The sequence below is a fragment of the Megascapheus bottae genome, chromosome 4, assembly GCF_031878675.1.
Source record: "Megascapheus bottae isolate mThoBot1 chromosome 4, mThoBot2.hap1, whole genome shotgun sequence".
Taxonomy (NCBI): Eukaryota; Metazoa; Chordata; class Mammalia; order Rodentia; family Geomyidae; genus Megascapheus; species Megascapheus bottae.
Window position 1 is genome coordinate 53,283,060 of NC_143512.1, and position 18,996 is coordinate 53,302,055.

At 39.4% G+C, this 18,996-nt stretch overlaps 1 protein-coding gene across 1 annotated transcript; it reads left to right on the top strand.

Annotated features, from left to right (window-relative positions):
- Nucleotides 1–1,210: 1,210 nt before the first annotated feature.
- Nucleotides 1,211–7,384, top strand: Plk2 (polo like kinase 2). Its single transcript, XM_090331918.1, has 14 exons — nt 1,211–1,616; nt 2,211–2,318; nt 2,469–2,585; nt 2,794–2,923; nt 3,189–3,276; nt 3,824–3,919; nt 4,038–4,236; nt 4,328–4,475; nt 4,823–4,920; nt 5,220–5,349; nt 5,608–5,848; nt 5,954–6,083; nt 6,321–6,431; nt 6,558–7,384. The coding sequence occupies exons 1-14, from the start codon at nt 1,341–1,343 to the stop codon at nt 6,747–6,749; spliced, it is 2,064 nt and encodes a 687-aa protein (XP_090188044.1). The 5' UTR covers nt 1,211–1,340; the 3' UTR covers nt 6,750–7,384.
- Nucleotides 7,385–18,996: the final 11,612 nt, after the last annotated feature.

Here is an 18,996-nt window from a genome sequence, read left to right on the forward strand (position 1 = left end):
TTGGAAATGGTAGTGAGGGGAAAATGGCCTCTTTGTCTCCCACAGCAGCAATGTTTCTCTTGAAATTGTTGCAGGGTTACTTAAGTCATTTCAAGATGCTAAGCTCAATACACGTTTATCCTGTTATTTCCAGGGCAACAGAAATGTACGCTCCTCGTTTAGGAAAACTGAACCGGAGAATCTGGGCACTGAAAACTTAAGTCGTGTTCTAGCTCCCTTACCTTCAACATACCAATCCCCGTCCCTTCCTTTCAAGGCCTTGGGTTGATTCTCCCAAGGCAGCTACATGGCTTCAGGAGCTGTATTTTGAATAACACACACAGAAAAGGGAGGTGATAGACGACCTCGAACCCCCCAATCCTAATGAGCGCTGAACACCCTCCTCTTGCCCTAGCATCAGAGCACTAGCCGAGCGGCCCGCGCGAGGGCGCCCTTGCCTTCCGATCTCCGGGTGCCCGGGACCTAGCGTTCCCCGGGGCGCCAGCTCCCCCTTTCCAAGCACAAGGGTCAACCTTAGAAAGAGCGATCCTGAAGGGCGCCGGGCCGAGGCGGGAGGCCCCGCCGGCCCCGGCCTGCGAGCCGGATTGCGCGGGGATCGGGAAGGACGGGCATTCGAACCCCGGCCTCCCACCCGCCCTGCCCCGAAGCAGCCCTCCGCGTACGGCGAGACCCGGAGGCAGCAGCCCTCAGGCCGCTCCGGACGGCCAGGTGCATCCCCATGCGCCCGTGGAAGGGACCGGGGACACAGACACGGCCTGATACTGGTGACAGGTGTCCGGGCGGCCGGGAAGGGCCGTGTGGGGGAGGGGACCTGCTTGCACACCACCTGCCGACCCGCCTCGGGTCTCAGCCCGGCCCGCCACTCCCCCGACCCCGGCTGCACAGGGCGGGAGGAGGAGCCCCGCGCCAGACCTCGGCTTTGGGTTTCCAACGCCATAGCTGGGAGCTTTCGAAGAACGAAACAAAGGGTCGCGAACTCCCGGCCGGCCCGACGCCCCTGGGGGAGGTGGGCGGGTGGTCGGGGGTCGCCGGGAGCGCGGCCCAGCGCGCGCGCCCCGCCACGCGGCTGGGAGGCGGACACCCGGCGGCCCGCGCGCTTCTGGGGGGCGGGGCCTTACCGGTGACGTCGCCCCAGGGTCGAGACCCCGCCCCTGCCCCGCCCTCGCCCCGCCCCCGCCGGTATATAAGGCCTCGCCGGGCTTTCGCACTCGCACAAGTGAAGCTGGGCGACGGGAGCCGGTTGTCCGCGGCGACCGGACTCAAGGGCCGGTGCCATCTCGGACGTGCGTCCGCGCCTGCCTAGGGGGTGGCAGGAGACCGTGCCAGGCGGCCAAGCCACGATGGAGCTCTTGCGGACTATCACCTACCAGCCGGCCGCCAGCACTAAGATGTGCGAGCAGGCGATGGGCAAATCCTGCGGTGGGGAGTCGAAGAAGAAGCGGCCGCAGCAGCCCCCCGAGGAGCCGCAGCCCCCGGCGCCGGCGCCCCCCACGGGCGCGCACCACCACCACCACCACCACCATCACCACCACTCTCACTCGGGCACCGAGGTCTCCCGGATCATCGTCGACCCCACCACGGGGAAGCGCTACTGCCGGGGCAAGGTGCTGGGGAAGGTGAGCTGAGAACCGGCGGGGCGTCGAGGGCTGCAGGGCGGGCTGGCCGGAGGGAGGGAGGTAAGCCCGGACCACGGTCCTCCCATTCCCCTGCCCCCCTCCCCCCCCGCTCCGTTTCCTGGGGTCCGGTCGCTGCGCGACACGGGTGGGTCTGTCACCTGCCTGCCTGGCTCTGCTTCTCTGGGCTCTGCCTCCCTCAGCCCGGAGACGTTCAGCATCCATCTCAGAGGCAGGGACCTGCTCGCCCTAGAATGCTCCTGACAAATCTCTAAAGACCCTTCAACACAAGACAAAATCAAACAAAAAACAAAAAATCCTTCTCGACGCGCTACCCCTTCATAAAGATCTGCTTTGTCAAAGGAGCACAGAAAATGGACTTACTTTCTCCCCCCCCATCCCCCATGCATTTCCTGTCCCTGAAGGTCCTTTGAACAGAGTAGACTGTCTTCATCTCTTCATTTTCTGCCCTCCCCACATTTGTCTTTATATCTGTTCAACCCCAGCCCTCCATTTGTGTGTGTGTGTGTGTGTGTGTGTGTGTGTGTGTGTGTGCCACTGTTCACTCACTTCCATCTCGGCTTTGTTTCCTCTCAGGGTGGCTTCGCGAAATGTTATGAAATGACAGATTTGACAAACAACAAAGTCTATGCTGCAAAAATTATTCCTCACAGCAGAGTAGCCAAACCTCATCAAAGAGAGAAGGTGGGTATGACTGTCCAGTAAAGTATTTTCTTTGTGTACAAGGATGGCCCTACCCTGTTAAGAAAATGTCTTCTGCATGTGTAAGCACTGGTGTTTTTTTTTTTTTCCCAGAGATGATGGCAGGTTACTAAGCCTTGCATTTTCTTTTAGATTGACAAAGAAATAGAGCTTCACAGGATTCTTCATCACAAGCATGTTGTGCAGTTTTACCACTACTTTGAAGACAAAGAAAACATATACATTCTCTTGGAGTACTGCAGTAGAAGAGTAAGTATAAACTCAGTACATTCACTTCTAGAAAGATATATTTCATCAGATTTCATTTTATCTAGGATTTTTCTTTTTTTTTTTAAGTTGGCAATTAATTATTAGACTGCAGCGTCAACCTCCATTACTTATTTTGCACAGGGAAACAAACCACTTACCTTGGTAGCTTTCACAAATTCTCTTTTTCTTTTGTCTTTTTTTTTCTTAGTCTATGGCACATATCTTGAAAGCAAGGAAGGTGTTGACAGAGCCAGAAGTCCGTTACTACCTCAGGCAGATTGTGTCTGGACTGAAGTACCTTCATGAACAAGAAATCTTGCACAGAGATCTCAAACTAGGTAAGCTCTCAAGCTCCATATGCTGACTTTGGGGTCAGCAATGACCCCAAAGCAATGAATTTTCTTCTAGTTTGTTTTTCTTCTTCTCTTTTGCTTTTTACTTGGCAAACGTATTCTTACCTGTAATCTAGCCTGGGAAGTCCTGCTTTTTTGAATGGGTGACTCTATCAGAATACCTGGCTGCCTCCCCATCGTGTGAATATATGAATACTAGATTAAAACACCTGTCCAAGGGAACTCACATTCTGTTTTACTTATTGTCTAGGGAACTTTTTTATTAATGAGGCCATGGAACTAAAAGTTGGAGATTTTGGTTTGGCAGCCAGACTGGAACCTTTGGAACATAGAAGGAGGTAAGAGTCACAAAGATACAGTCCTTCAAACGAAAATCTATAAACTGCAATGGTAATTAAATAAACTATTAAAACTCAATATGGACTAGAATGGGTATCTTACATCTCTCAGTTGATTATTTAATATAATTGGGAAAGTCTTATATATATTTTTCTCCTGTTATTTTTTAAATGTCTTTTTCATATATTTTTATTGTAATTAATAGAAGGATTACATTATATTCACCAGATAGAAGGTGCATTGCTTTACAAACATTGATACCCTTTCTCATGTCTTGGTCCCCATTTCCCTTCCCCCACCCCCACCCCTCATCTTGTTTTTATATATATATTTGAAATATAAAAAGGCCATGGTACTTTTGGTCTCACATGGCTTCAAACACTTTCTGGTTTGAGCTGAAAACAACTGTGTATGGGTTAAAAAAAATGATCAAAAGTCACTTAGTCAATATCCTAAGCCCAATTGCCCAGTGAGTCACAGCCAGAGAAAAATAAATTCACAAAATAAATTAGTTACTTATGAGATTTCATTATTTTATCTTTCCAGGACAATATGTGGTACCCCAAATTATCTCTCTCCTGAAGTCCTCAACAAGCAAGGTCATGGTTGTGAATCAGACATTTGGGCCTTAGGCTGTGTCATGTAAGTAAACATGCCAAAAATGGGCTTCACACACAAATTTTATTTAGATTTTAATACTAAGGAAAGAGTGCCTTTGTGACAGTTCCTTTAAAAAAAAAAATGGTCTTTTTGTAACCAGGTATACAATGTTGCTGGGAAGGCCTCCATTTGAAACTACAAATCTAAAAGAGACTTACAGGTGTATAAGAGAAGCAAGGTATACCATGCCATCTTCTCTGCTGGCTCCTGCTAAGCACTTAATAGCTAGCATGTTGTCCAAGAACCCTGAAGACCGCCCCAGTTTGGATGACATCATCCGTCATGACTTCTTTTTGCAGGTTAGTGCATTTTCTTTTGTGTATTTTATTGTAGGCTATCGATCTGGATTATCCTAGCAGGTTACTGAAGGTCTTTTCTGGTACTCCACAGGGCTTCACTCCTGACAGACTTTCTTCTAGCTGTTGCCACACAGTGCCAGATTTCCACTTATCAAGTCCAGCCAAGAATTTCTTCAAGAAAGCCGCCGCTGCTCTTTTTGGTGGCAAAAAAGACAAATCGAGATATATCGACACACACAGTAAGTTACAACATCACTTCCCTCTTTTTGTTGTGTCCAGTTTTATATTTAACTTTGATAAATATTCATATAATGTAGATAGTATTTTCTATTCTATAGACCTTTGACAATTACAGCATTGTAAAAACTCACCTAGAACTGTACCTGATAGCATTTTTGATGTTGTTTCATAAACATTAAAGTGTGTTTTCTGTGTAGTTGCAGTCACTGACAATGGTAAAATTGTATTTTATCATTGCTTGCTTGAGGTTGCTCATAAACTACTTCATAATGCACATGGAAGAAATATGGCTTGCTCTCATCCTTCTTTGATGAGGTAGACTAACAGTTCTTTCCCTTGATTACAGATAAAGTCTCTAAAGAAGATGAAGACATTTACAAGCTTAGGCATGATCTGAAAAAGACTTCAATAACTCAGCAACCCATCAAACATAGGACAGATGAGGTATGCTGGGAAAGAATCAAATACATCTCAATATTTGAGGTCATTTCTTTATGAATTAGCACTTGAACTGTGGTTATTAGGGTTCAGCATGACAACTCTTTGAAGGGAAATTAGATCTCTGTATCTTTTAGTTTAAGGATACATGCAGTTTGTATCCTGCGCTATCTTTTCCCTGACTCAAAGCCATTGCCTTTTGATAAGCATTACAAGCAGTTGCCTCAACCTCATCTTCACCTCAAATATCAGCTTGACTTGGATTTGGACACTTGGCTAACTGCATGACTCTTTTCTGTCATTAGGAGCTGCAGCCTCCAAGCACGACAGTCGCCAGATCTGGAACCTCTGTGGGAGAGAATAAGCAGCAGATTGGGGATGCGATTCGGATGATAGTTAGAGGGACACTGGGCAGCTGCAGCAGCAGCAGTGAGTGTAAGTGGTTTGCCCTCCTACTTTAAATCATAAAACTGTAAGAGCCAAGGACTAAGCCAGTTTATTTCTCAGCTTAATTTAACATAGGAGAAATAAAATTAGAGGAACTGGGGAAAAAAGAAAACACCCCCAAAATATCAAAACACAGATTAGCCCTGAGGTCTCTATCTTTTCAATGACTAGAGGGGAAATTAGCTTCTACTAGCCTCCCAGGTTCAATTGTCTGTGGTTTTGAAACATCTCTCTCTGACTTTTCAGGCCTTGAGGACAGCACCATGGGAAGTGTTGCAGACACAGTGGCCAGAGTCCTCAGGGGATGTCTGGAAAACATGCCCGAGGCCGACTGCATTCCCAAAGAGCAACTGAGCACTTCCTTTCAGTGGGTCACCAAGTGGGTTGATTACTCTAACAAATACGGCTTTGGCTACCAGCTCTCAGATCATACAGTCGGTGTCCTTTTCAACAACGGTGCTCATATGAGCCTCCTTCCCGACAAAAAGTAAGGGGTCTGATGAATGAAGTCTGTCTATTCTTTTGCCTTACTCTGAAAAAATCAGAAGAGAGTTAACTAACTACTTCAATTTTTTCTTCTTCTTCTTTTTAGGACAGTTCACTATTACGCAGAGCTCGGCCAGTGTTCTGTTTTTCCAGCTACAGAGGCCCCAGAACAATTCATTAGTCAAGTGACGGTGCTTAAATACTTTTCTCATTATATGGAGGAGAACCTCATGGATGTAAGTACCCAGGCTTTAAAGCAGTGACAGTTGAAGTGGGCCAGAGTGAGCAACATCAGCATGCTTGTGAGAAATATAGATCTACTGAATTACAATCAGTACATGCAGGGGAGGTGGAGGCTGGAGCCCTCAGGATGTTCTGACGCTTGCTGTGAAGTCAGAGAAGTGTTTGTAGACAAGCACAGAGCACACACTGCTCAGTCTTCAGAGGCACTAACTCCTTCTCATCTCTTCCAGGGCGGCGATCTCCCTAGCGTTACTGATATTCGGAGACCTCGGCTCTACCTTCTTCAGTGGCTAAAATCTGATAAGGCCTTAATGATGCTGTTCAATGATGGCACCTTTCAGGTAACTCAACCCTTCATGACAGTGCATATTTGCTTAAAATATAGTAATATTTACCAAGCTAGTTTTAATTTTTTTGCCTAATTCTTGAATATGTAAAAAATCCTAACATCTGTTTATTTTTTAAAGGTGAATTTCTACCATGATCACACAAAAATAATCATCTGTAGCCAGAATGAAGAATACCTTCTCACTTACATCAATGAGGATAGGATATCTACAACTTTCAGACTGACGACACTGCTAATGTCTGGCTGTTCACAAGAACTGAAAAATCGAATGGAATATGCCCTGAACATGCTCTTACAGAGATGTAACTGAAGGACTTTGTGAATAGATCCACTGGGATTCCTCTTTTCCACTGTGAGAGTGACTGGGAAGCCAGGAGAGTGGTCTGGAACGTGTTGAAGATGGACAGGTGTTGGTACGAAAACAGTTCCTCTGTGCCCTGCTGAACTGAGTGGCACCAGTCAGGCCAAGGCATACTTTTCTTGACTTTGGACAAACCAAGAGTGAACCAGAATGCAGTTTTCCTTGAGATATCTGTTTGTTTGTTGTTTGTTTGTTTGGGTTTTTTTTTAATGGTTTTCGGATAATTTTGCCAGAAAGGTGCATTGGCTCTTCTCTCTGTTGAGAGCATTTCAGCCAGAGGACTTGGAAATGTGAATATACTTCCTGAAGGGGAGGGAGAAGGGAGGAAGCTCCCATGTTGTTTTAAGGCTGTAATTGGAGCAGCTTTTGGCTGCGTAACTGTGAACTATGGCCATATATAATTTTTTTTTGTTTATTTTTGAATATACTTGTGGCTGGAAAAGTGCATTCCTTGTTAATAAACTTTTTATTTATTACAGCCCAAAGAACAGTATTTATTATCAAATGTTCTTTTTTTTATGTTGACCATTTAAAACTGTTGGCAATAAAGTGTATGAAAAGGCAGAAACTGTCATCTCCTGTCTTTAATATACCATTAGTATTATCACATTTGGCATGACATTGGGTATGGAAGCAAATTATAATGTTAGCTCTTCAGTTTTTCTAATGATACTATGCAGAAAGATAGTCTGTAACACCAAATTAGAACCATTGAGTGAATTTAGATTAAGAAGAATCTAACAAAATTACCACTCTTCTTAGACTCAACTGACTTACCTCTTAGTAAATCCCAAGCTAATTTCTCTTGGAAGCAGCTTCCTTGAAATTCATTGAATTCAGAATTGAAAAGTAGAGGTAAACAGGCCTCTGTTAGCAACTGTCAATACGTACAGGAAGTTTATCTTAATATGGGCAAAACTTTATTCATCAAGATACATGCACCGCCTGAATGTATTACTCAGCTCAAACCTGCCTAAACACTTGCAGTGCCGCTGGCGGTCCTCGTACATAATTCAACAGTGGGAAATGCTTTGTAAATAAGTCACCTCATTTTCCTTCAGGTGCAACGTGGGTGAGGGCCATATGAGAACCAAGCTATGGGATTCATCATCTATAAAGTTTTAAGTGATCGAGGCAAATCAAACTAGTTTTCTGTTTTAGGTGAGATTTACATTTTGTCAAGTGTGAAGAAAAGTTCATGTTACTTTGAACTCAGAGTGACTTACATCACATGCAAATAATCTTTTGGTTCAGTTGTAATTCCCCTACAAACAAAATGCCATCCAGTGGAAAATAAAGTTCTTTGGTGTCAAGCTGTGTTTACATTGTGATCCTGTATAGCAATAGTAGTTACTTAAAAAAAATTCTGAAATGGTTACATACTCTATGCTTTATACACTAGCAAAAAACCAAGTTTTGGGACTTTTAAATGAGTATTTCCCATGTCTTTGAACTCCTGGCCAAAATTTTGTAGCCATGTATATAAATTAATATTTGCAGGATTTATAAGAATAGCTGAAAACAACTAAATAACATTGGTGTGCTAATGTAGAATCTTTAAAGTTTTATGAACCAAGAAGAGTAGATTGCAAATAGTGAAATATGACCTTTCCTCTTGAATTTCAAAACTTAAGACTATCAGTTTTAAGGTTGTAAAATATGTTTATCAAAGATAATAAAAATGTATGAAGCTAAAATTTATGTTTATCCAGACCTGTATATCCTGGTTGTCCACTGTGAGCTGTGCTCTAGAGACTGGCTTTGGAGAGCAGAGAAAGCCTGAATCTCTCTTTGGCCTCTAGGCAGTCTCTAGGGAGTGAAGGAGACACTATTTACTGTGATATGAAGATGAAGGTATGCACTGGATGGTGTACAATCAGGTGGAAAGAGCCCCAAGTGTTGGGTAGACTCAGATAATAGATTTCAGAAAAGATTTCTTGTATTGAGTGTGAAAGGATCAATGGAGGTTAAACAGAACTATGAGATGGTGAAGAGTATTTTAAGCAGTAGCAATATCCTGTTCAGAAGTCTACAGATGAGGGAGTTCTGAGTAGAAGTAGTTGCCTAGTTCTGAAGTAGATCAGATACATCTGGAAGAGACCGATGTGGTGCGACCCATATGTATCCCAATGCATTAAGGCTATAGCCACCCTGAAGGCTGCATAGAGCTACCAGAAGATGTTAAGGAGGAAAGAAAAGTAGTAGATTTGGATCTATAAAATTTCTTCTGGTGACACTGGTAAGATGGATGAAAAAGAAGACAGAAAACCCAAACCGTAGAGAACAGGAGACTTTATAAAAGACAGCTCATGAAGGATTAATATCGCCTTTGGCCTCTGTGGTTCCTTACGGTATTCCTGGCACTGTTAAGTCCAGAAACAATAAAATATTGAATAAATGAATAAATAGTTAGATTTGGGAAGTTCATTTGGACAGAATTTAGAGACCAAGGAAAAAGTCAGGATGTAGGATGACTGGCGATGGTACTCAATGAGAGAAAGGTGATACACTGTATTTTAGCTGCTGACTAGAATGAGGACCATGGAAGGAAGCACTGATGTTCAGGGAAATACAGTGAGATCAAGATTTTATGGATTAGAAACATGAGAAGTTGCCTAAGAAGTTCTAGAAAACATTTGGCTCTGCCTGGCTCTTGGGAGAGCAAGATTTAGGAGCTCAGGTTGTGGCTAACACAATAATAAGAATGAATTCTTTTTGTCCCTTCTACCCAAAAGCGTTTTATGAAGTACAGATGACATCTCCACTAAATCAAACAGTGCTGATAAATCTTTGCTATGGAGGAAGATGAGTAAAACAATCCCAACTAAATTACCTTTCCAGACTCCCTGAATTAAAAACAAAAACAAAAACAAAAGCAAATAATGTGTATCTTTACTGGTCACATGTTTCAAGGATGTTTCTCCATCACACGTCCTCCAAGAGTATAGACAAGAGGAGAAAAAGACAAATCCTAAAGATAAACAAGTGCTCACAATCTGAAGATAAACTGTCTGCTAACTTGGCAACAGTCATTACCCTTAAAGACTATTTCTCAATTTAAGTAACCTCACATCTGCTAGGGAGAAAGCATGCTCCAGTGAAAAAGGTTTTGCATTCATCCTGGGTTCAAATTCCGTTCAGCCATGTAATCATTGTTTAAAAGCCTATGTCTAGAAATAGCAGATTCTTTATCTGTGAGGAGGGAAATAATAGTAACAAAGTAACATGCAAACCAAAGGTGTTCAGTACATATTTACACACCAGGCTTGTTCTGTTTACTCTGCTTTAAAATTTTTTTAATTTAATTTAATTTAATCGTCTGGGTAATGTATAGAGGGGTTGCAGTTACATTGGTCAGGTAGTGAGTGCATTACTTCTCACACATTGATACCCCTTCTCATGTTTTTGTTCCCCTTTTCCTCCCCCAACCCCCTTCCAATCATCTTGTTTTCCCCCTTCCCTTCCCTATTTCAAATAAAGAAATAAACTTATCTACAATATGCCAGGTAACAAAGTCAGAAACAGTAACCATATAAGATTAACCATAATGTCTCCTCTGCTTCTTTAAACCACTGATTCATTCTTGTTTCTCTCCTTTTCAGTTTTACTTTTCGTGTTAGTCTGGGTCCATTCAGAAATACAAACATTATTTTAGGACTTCTAAACACAGAAAATCTAATGGAGATCTTCGGTTATCACAGATGCTAGAGCCCAAAGCCAAATAAGAGTTGGCATGGGAACTAGTAGCAGGAAATAGAGGGTAAGAGGTGGGGTTACTCTAGTTCAGAGCTGTGGTCTTCTTACAGACCCAGAATCATACTGACATTGCTGCCAGCATTCTGAGTTTAGAGAGAAAAAGTAGTCACTACTTGATGACTTCACAATGTAGTTGAATACGAAAGAAAGGAGACAAAATATTCTCTAACTGTTCCTCTGGCCTTCCAGTCTTTTATTAATCAAAATGAGCTAGAAGCCAGCAGAAGAACATCCTGAGAAATGTAGTGGCAAGGGTCATTCTTACATTACACACAATATAGAGCTGGAGAAAAGCAAAGAATGCATGTAAGCCTTGGCAGGCAAAAGCATGGACCGCGCTGATGAAGTAAGTATAAAATATCCTATACAAGCTCAAGTGGGTTGGCCCTCATATTCCAGTGCTATTTTAGAAGACTCTGGAAATGTTAGCATGTGGAGCCTTGTTAGAGGAATTAGACTCTACTGAGTAGAAGGCCTTGGGGGTATCTTGTCCCTTTCCCCTTCCTGTCTTACTCTCTGCTTCTAGGGTGCCATGCTATAAACATGGCTTTTGACACACATTCCTGCCGCATTTCCAGGGCCACATATTCCCACTGCCATTAAATGTAAATTCGGCATATGGCCAAGGCCATAGACTGACCTCTCTGAATATATGAGCCCAAACAAGCTATTCCTCCTTATGAGTTGTTAGCAGCAGGTATTTGATCACAACAAAGTAAAAATAACCAGTACACTTGCCTGCCTGCCTACCTGCCTGCTTGATCCCTCCCTCCTTCCCTCTCTCTCTCCCTCCCTTCCTCCCTCCCTCTCTCTCTCCCTCCCTCCCTTGCTTGCTTGCTTCCTTCCTTCCTTCCTTTTCCCTCTATTAATTTGTATCACTTTCATGTTTACCCTCCTCTTAAATCCCAAAGTGACTGAACTAAGTGCTTAAAGATACAGTGGTTGCTTCGTCACAAGGACAGGCCGAAGATGTGAAGGAGAAATAAAATAGAACGTGAAACATTCTGGCTGGATTCAGATTTTTTTATATTTTAGATATTTTAATCTAATAAAAATGATAACCAGAAGTGAATAGATTATGTTTTCATATACACAGAGAAATCAATTAGTGGCACTAATGGCAATTCTATGCATGGCAGAGTCAATATATTTTTGAAGTTTATAAGAAATTCTTTTAAAAACAAGGACTGGTAGAGTCTATCTTATTTTTCCCTGACTTGGAAGGTATTTTAATTTGAATATGCTTAGACACATGCTTTTTTCAAACACTTTTTTAAGCCTTATTAACGTTGGTAATGAAAAACATCTTTTGTTTAAATTGCCACTGTTTAATCATATTAGTGGATTCACATTAAAAAGTTAAGCTTCCATGTGCGGTGCTGAAATATAATAGCATGGTTCATCAATGTTTGGAATTCAATTGAATTGAATATATAGATTTTGCCTTTAGGATAAAGCTTATGATATGTATAAAACAAAATAGATTTTAAAGATGGAGGTAAAGGGGCTGGGAGTTTGGCCGAGTGGTTAAAGTGCTTGCCTAGCATGCATGAAGGCCCGGGTTCGATTCCTTGGTACCACATACATAGAAAAAAGCCAGAAGTGATGCTGTGGCTCAAGTGGTAGAGCTCTAGCCTTGAGAAAGTCCAAGGACAGTGCTCAGTCCCTGAGCTCAAGCCCGGGACTGGCAAAAGAAAAAAAAAAAAGATGGAGGTAAAATGACTTTACTTTTAATGTTAAATGGAATACCAAAGTTACTGAGCAATCTCTGATATAAAATATTGAATAATTAGATACTTTAACCCAAATCATGCAAGTTAGAATGTGTTTTCCCTTGTAGGCCTATAAGAAATTAGTACTGCTAGTAGTTAGGCCACATGTCTAAAGAAAATAAAGGTGTCAAGTATCTCTCTTCTTTATTTCTTTAGGATTGGTTGCAGCAGAATCCTCCTTTAAATTTTTTATTCTATTTTATTGTCTTGATAATCTATAGAAGGATAACAGTTACATTTGTCCGGTAATGGGTACAGTTGTGATTTCATAGTCAGATATACCAAAACGATCCCATTGGACTATAAATTTATTGTATGGTATGCGTGAATCACAGAAATACATAAATTTTGAGAACTTTAGAACAGCAGGAAAGAGACTCCAGAGCTAAGAATTGCAAAGTTCTAGCAATCTACCACTTGAGCTACCCTAAGTTATAACCCAAGCTGCTGAGATTGACATAGCTTTTTCAATAGCAAAGTATCTTCCAATTTCAAAAGACTTAGAACCAAGCATATAAGCAGTGAAGACAATCAAAGTCATGAAATTAACATTTTCTGATAAAGATCTACACTTATTAGGTCCAGCATTAGAATGATATGCTAGTATTTCATATTCAGTAATGTAGTGAATATCTAATTCAAAGTAGAATATTAGTAACTGATAAGGATTTAGAATTTTAAACTAAAGGATTTTGATATTTATATTTAATTTTTAATAAGAACTTTAATTTTTATATCTATATGTTTCACTTATTCAGTGTGTATGAATTATTTAATATCTGAAAATATTTGTTACAGTAAATGATTATACTACATCGTTGGGAAAGGCAGTCAACGAATTATATTACAAATATAATATTAATATTCAATGAAGTTTAATTAAGCTTATACATGGCATCATATATTAAGATCTCCTTAAATGATTTTGGTAAAATGCAAAAGTAAAATTTAAAGTTGTAAAACTAAACTTACAATTAAAATAACAGTGCAGGAAACATGGCTTAAGTGCACTGTACTTGCTCCGGAAACACAAGGCTCTGAGTTCAAATACCAGGAATGTAAAAAGGAAATAAAGAAGTCCCCTTATACATCTAATAGATGTAACAAAACCTTCAAAAGAATAATAAAAAGGAAAAGAAGAAACAGGTGTTTAAATACTCAGAAAGTGATTATTCTTAAGCTAGTATATTCCTATACATAAAAGTTATCCAAAATATATCATTGGTGATTTGTTTTCTTTAGAATTTGTGTTTAGAGCTCAACGCCGGTGCAATATGTTTAGGGTATGCAATTTACCCAGTGTAAATGCTTTGGAGAAGGTGATGTGATCCACAAACTAGTAGAATGAAGTGGATATGCAGATTTAATAGAGAGAGGTTAAGTTTGAGCTGAGGTTGGAAATTATTACACAGTAGATATCTTTGGATTGTTGGACATTTTTGAGACTATCTTTAATCATTAAAAAAATTCTTGTCATTTAGTTGAGAGGTTTCAGATAAAAGTGAAATTTCCCAACTTGTAAAGAAATACGTGACTCAGCATTAGTGGGTTTTTGTTTCCACAGAGCCATCATCTAGTATTTAGAAGCATGTGCCCAGAAGGGCAAGCTGCTCTCATGTGACCAAGTCTCTCCATTGGTTTTCTAGAAGTTTGAATGTGAACCCCTTTCACAGAGTCAGGCTAAAATGTCAGAGACCTGTCTATTTTCAAATTCTGTTAACAAAGACATGTTGTATTTCTATAAATTTTGTTTTGAATGATTTGTGGTAAGTATTGTCTTCATCCACATTTTCTTTTTTTGGGGGGGGCTGTCTTAAATGCACAAAGGGGGTTCATTATGGTATGCCCACATATGCACATGGTATACTTTGATAAATTTACTCCCTCATAATTTTTCTTATCCCCTCTTTAAACCCTCTCTTCCCTCTTTTACAACAATTACCATGGTTTTCATTATTTTCATACATGCATTTAAAATACTTTGATCATATTCATTTCTTCCACCTTTTCTGTTCTCCTTTTCTCTCCCAATAGTTTCCATCCCTAAACAGTCTCTATTTTACACATATGCCATTCTTCTTAAGGTATAGATTCTATAGATGAGCAAAATAATGTAATATTTATCTGCAAGTTTGGATTAACGTGATCCCTTGTAACATCACTTTTCCTGCAAATGTTCAGACTATAGAAACATTTTACCTTTCTAAAGTTTTTTAAACTGTTACTGAGTTTTAAAGTTCAATCAAGTAACATGGAAGAGAAGTATAGTAATAAATCCGGTAAGAGAAGGTAAAGATCTAGAGGAGCCTTTATATGTTTCTACCAAAACATGGGGTGATTTTTCTTTTTTTACCTTCAGCAATCACATTTCACAAAGTCAACATAAAGTTGTTCAATGTGTCTCACATCCTTCTTTTATTTCATAAGGACATTAAGGATAAAGTGGAATTTGGAGGTTTGGTAGAACATGAATAAGAGTTCAGCTTTCAGCATTGTACTGGATTTAAATGTAAACTTCAGTATCAAGTACTACACTGTAACATCAATTATCTTCTACTTTTTGGTTGACTCAGAGGTTGTGAAATAATGTAACCTGTGTGGGGCAGTTGTCTTGTCTTTTTTTTTAAAATGGTCAACTTGTTCAATTTTTATTTCCGAAAGCAATATTGTAATAGATTTCCACAAGAACTAAGTATCAATCAGCTGCTGGTGGCTCATGCTGGTGATTCTAACTACTCAGGAGGCTGAGATCTGAGGATGGTGGTTTGAAGCGAGCCCATGCAGCAAAATCCATGCGATTGATAGCTCCAATTAAGTACCCAAAAGCCACAAGTGGAGGTGTGGCTGAAGTCTAGAATGCTAGCCTTGAGTACAAGATGCTCAGGGGCAGTGCCAATGTCCTGAGTTCAAGCTCCAGGACTGCCACCACCACCAATGAAACCAAAGTGTATTAGTATGTTTTTTTCTCAGTTCATGTCAGCAAGAACTGCTCCTGTTGCCTGGGCAACATTTTGAAATTTTAAGCTATGCAAATCCCTTTAAATTTGAAGCTAGGGAGGTCAAGACATGACAATTAAGAAGTCAAGTACTGACTCATTTCATAGCAACAAGATGGAATTTCAGTGGCAGGTTTGTGATTGCTTTTGTTTTTATAATAATATGTAATAATATAGCTTAAATTAATTTTTAAAAACTGAGATATGAACTTCTGTATTTTTTGAAATAATCTTGATTTAAATTATGAATATGTATTAATTATACATCTTATTTTGCCTTTTGATGCTAGTAGGCAATTTTGAATATTTTAGAGAAATGAAACAATGTAAACTATGAACATGATTTTATTCTAATTTTTCCATTAATTTTTGTTTTATATGAATAAAAATGTTTTACACTTTGGGCAAATTTACTTGTTTTGTTTTTTAATTTTTTAATTTTTTAAATATTTTTATTGTAATTAATAAAAGGGTTACATGATATTTGCCAGACAGAAGGTGCATTAATTCACATACATTGATACCCTTTCACATGTCTTGGTCCCCATTACCCTCCCCCCACCCCCATCTTGGTTTCCCCCCTTCCCTATCCAATTTCAAATAACCAAATACAAATATATCCAATATATCAGATAACAAAGTGAGATACTGTAACAATATGATATAACCAAGGGACAGCAAAAGAGATGAGAGATAACATAGTACATTAAGGACAACAATTTATTCATTATATGGCTTTTGTTTCAATATCCTAGAGGTCCTTTCAATTAGCTTCATACTATATGGCCTTATGTATCAAGTAGAGCCCAAGGTTTCTACTGATTATGACAAATGAGGGAAACCATTGAGCCTAAGTTCCTTTGAGTCTGGCTTACTTCACTTAATATGATTTTTTCTAAGTCTTTCCATTTCCTAACAAATGGGGCAATGTTGTTTTTTTCTGACAGCGGCATAGAATTCCATTGTGTACAAATACCACAAATGGGTGTTACCACATTGCTAGAACATCGCTAGTGATTGAGCTCGATGGCTGGCTGTTTTAAAGGGTAGCAGAAAGTTGTACTTGCTGTACAGATATGCCTTACCAAGACAAAGATTCATGTTCCTCTTCACTATCTGGATGATTCTTTTTAACCAAAAAGACTAAGGATTAAGCTGCACATATTCTCAATATTGATGAGGCATAGGTAGAGGTAAGTGACTGCAAGAGGCAGAAGAGGAGAAATAAGATTTTGGTTTTACCCAAAAGTATACTTCTAGTTCATTTCTGATTAGAAAAACACAAATTAATACATTTTCAAAAATTGCATATTTTAAAAATCATGGTTAACGTCAAAGAAAATATTCAATGTATATTTTTGCTTAACATAACCAAAATTCTGGCAAAAGTCTATTTTAGTAAATAAGGACTTGTGCATGATCAAAACAAAACCTCAAACAAGAAAATTATGAAAATATATGATGCGACAGAAAAGAGCTTGCAATTTTAATCAACTACATCAGGCTTAAAGTAAATAGGCCAATTGTTTGCTGAGTTACAATGAGCATGGCACTGACTGTTAACTTTTCTCTTTTGGAAAACAAGAAAAAGAGTAAAAAAATGTTGGAAACATATGATATTGATAAAATTTGACTACTTCTGACCACTAATGAAAGTTATTTCTTAATGTCCTGTTAACAAACAGGAAAAATAGAAAGTATATGTTTGTACACTTTGAGCATTTTTATATTCATCTTCAATGTTAGCAAGAGGGTTTTGGTCTATTGTGGGTCCTGTGCAAAAACCTTGAGGGTCCTGAAAAATAACAAAAGCTGAAAGGGCTGAGGACATAACTCAGATAGTAGAGTGCTTGCTTTACTAGTACAATGTTCTAACCTTGAATGGCAGTACTAACAAAAAAGAGTAAGTTTTCTCATTTATATTAATAACTTTTATTAATTATTCCTTATGTATATTACCTTTTTGCTTTGCATTGACCAGTAGTTACTGATGCTATCACAGTGTAAAGATTATATCTTATAGTGAACAATAAAATTTCTCTTAAGATTGTTTACTAATTTATTTATTCATCATCCTCCTTGGGAAACCAAGTTAAGGAATATCCCCAAAGGCAGAGCAATTTACTCCTATGATTAGTAAGTCATATGAAAAGTAACCCACACAAATGTCCTCTGAGTTTTGCATTGTCCCTTGCTGCCTTCTTTTTCATACAGTTCCATTCTTAACTGTATATCTAGGAATATCAAATTTGTTATTACGAAGTATTCTATCAAAAATTTTAGGGGAAACAATGGAACAAGGCAAATTAAACAAGCGTTTATGAGTTCAAATCCCTTGGGAACTTTACTATTCTGTCTCTTTAGGAATTTTCTAGAAAACAATTTTGTGATAAGGCTTTACTGAACCTACCTTCCCTTGTACAATGTTTCCTTGGAATAACTTTTAATATAACATCAAGTGTTCCTTGGAACATACTCTGTCAGTATATGCAATGCTTATTCTATATGACAAACAATCTTTAGAAGATCATGAACCTGCCATATAGGCTAGAGTTCAAGCCTAGATACTTCTGGTAGAAGAATAATATTTAGGCAAATAAGAGTACTATCTCTGACACCAAAGTTGCACAGTTTTTTAACATCCTTATCTACAACTTCACTCAGCAAGAGAATTTCTCTTTTAGAAGGAAAAATTTACTATGCAGAGACCAATCTGATGGTCATATAGCTGGAATAAACTTGCAATACCAACATTCCAGTCCGTTTATAAAAATTGGCCTATTTGATTGTTGCATATTTAGATTTCCTTATGATGGCAAAATTGGATATTCCTTAAAACAAATTTAGTCTGTTTATACTTTGCTTTGCACAGCGAAACCCCTTGGTGCAATTAATTCATGCTAATAAAGAAATGAAACTGTAGGTGCATCGGTTTCAGAAGAGAATGTGTTTGTGTCCTTAATGCTAAATAGTGCAGCTGTCAGACAGTAAAGCTTCCGCCTCCATAAGCTACCCTCTGGGAATATTCTACCTAACAGAGAGTATGTGGATGTGTCAGGCAGAATATATCAGAGCAAAGTGTTCACACTTGGTCTTTGCCAAAAGAACCAGAAATGATTAGAGCAAGGTTCTTAGGTTAAAACAAATAAAATCAAATGATGGTGCCAGGCAAGGTTCAGTTGACTTATTTTAAAGACTCCATGTATATATACTTCCCATCCAATGTAGAAGTGTGCTAAAATGTCCACTATATGCTGCGGTACTCTTAGGCTAGCTATTGATGAAAAAGCTCATTTTCCCTCATTAATAGTTGATAAATGTTCACTGATGAATACGTGATTCATATCAATGAGGGAGTTGTGTGCATCAGTTTACCAGGGAACATTTTAACTATTCCCAAACCAGTCAAAACTTTCTAGATTTGGAAGATAAATTGTATATGTATCCTATGAAAGATTGTTATGCCAGGTGAGCGTTTGATGTAGCTAAGATACAGCTCTCATGGCCCACTTCTCATGTTATTATTCCTTTTCTTTCAATTGATTCCTCTATGAAAGATAGGTTACACATTTTTTTTTCTTGTCTATGATCTTGCTTTTATGCGTCATTACTCAGGATAATAGAAGAGCAAATCCCTTCAGATTCTATTACACCTTAAATGCTATTTACTTT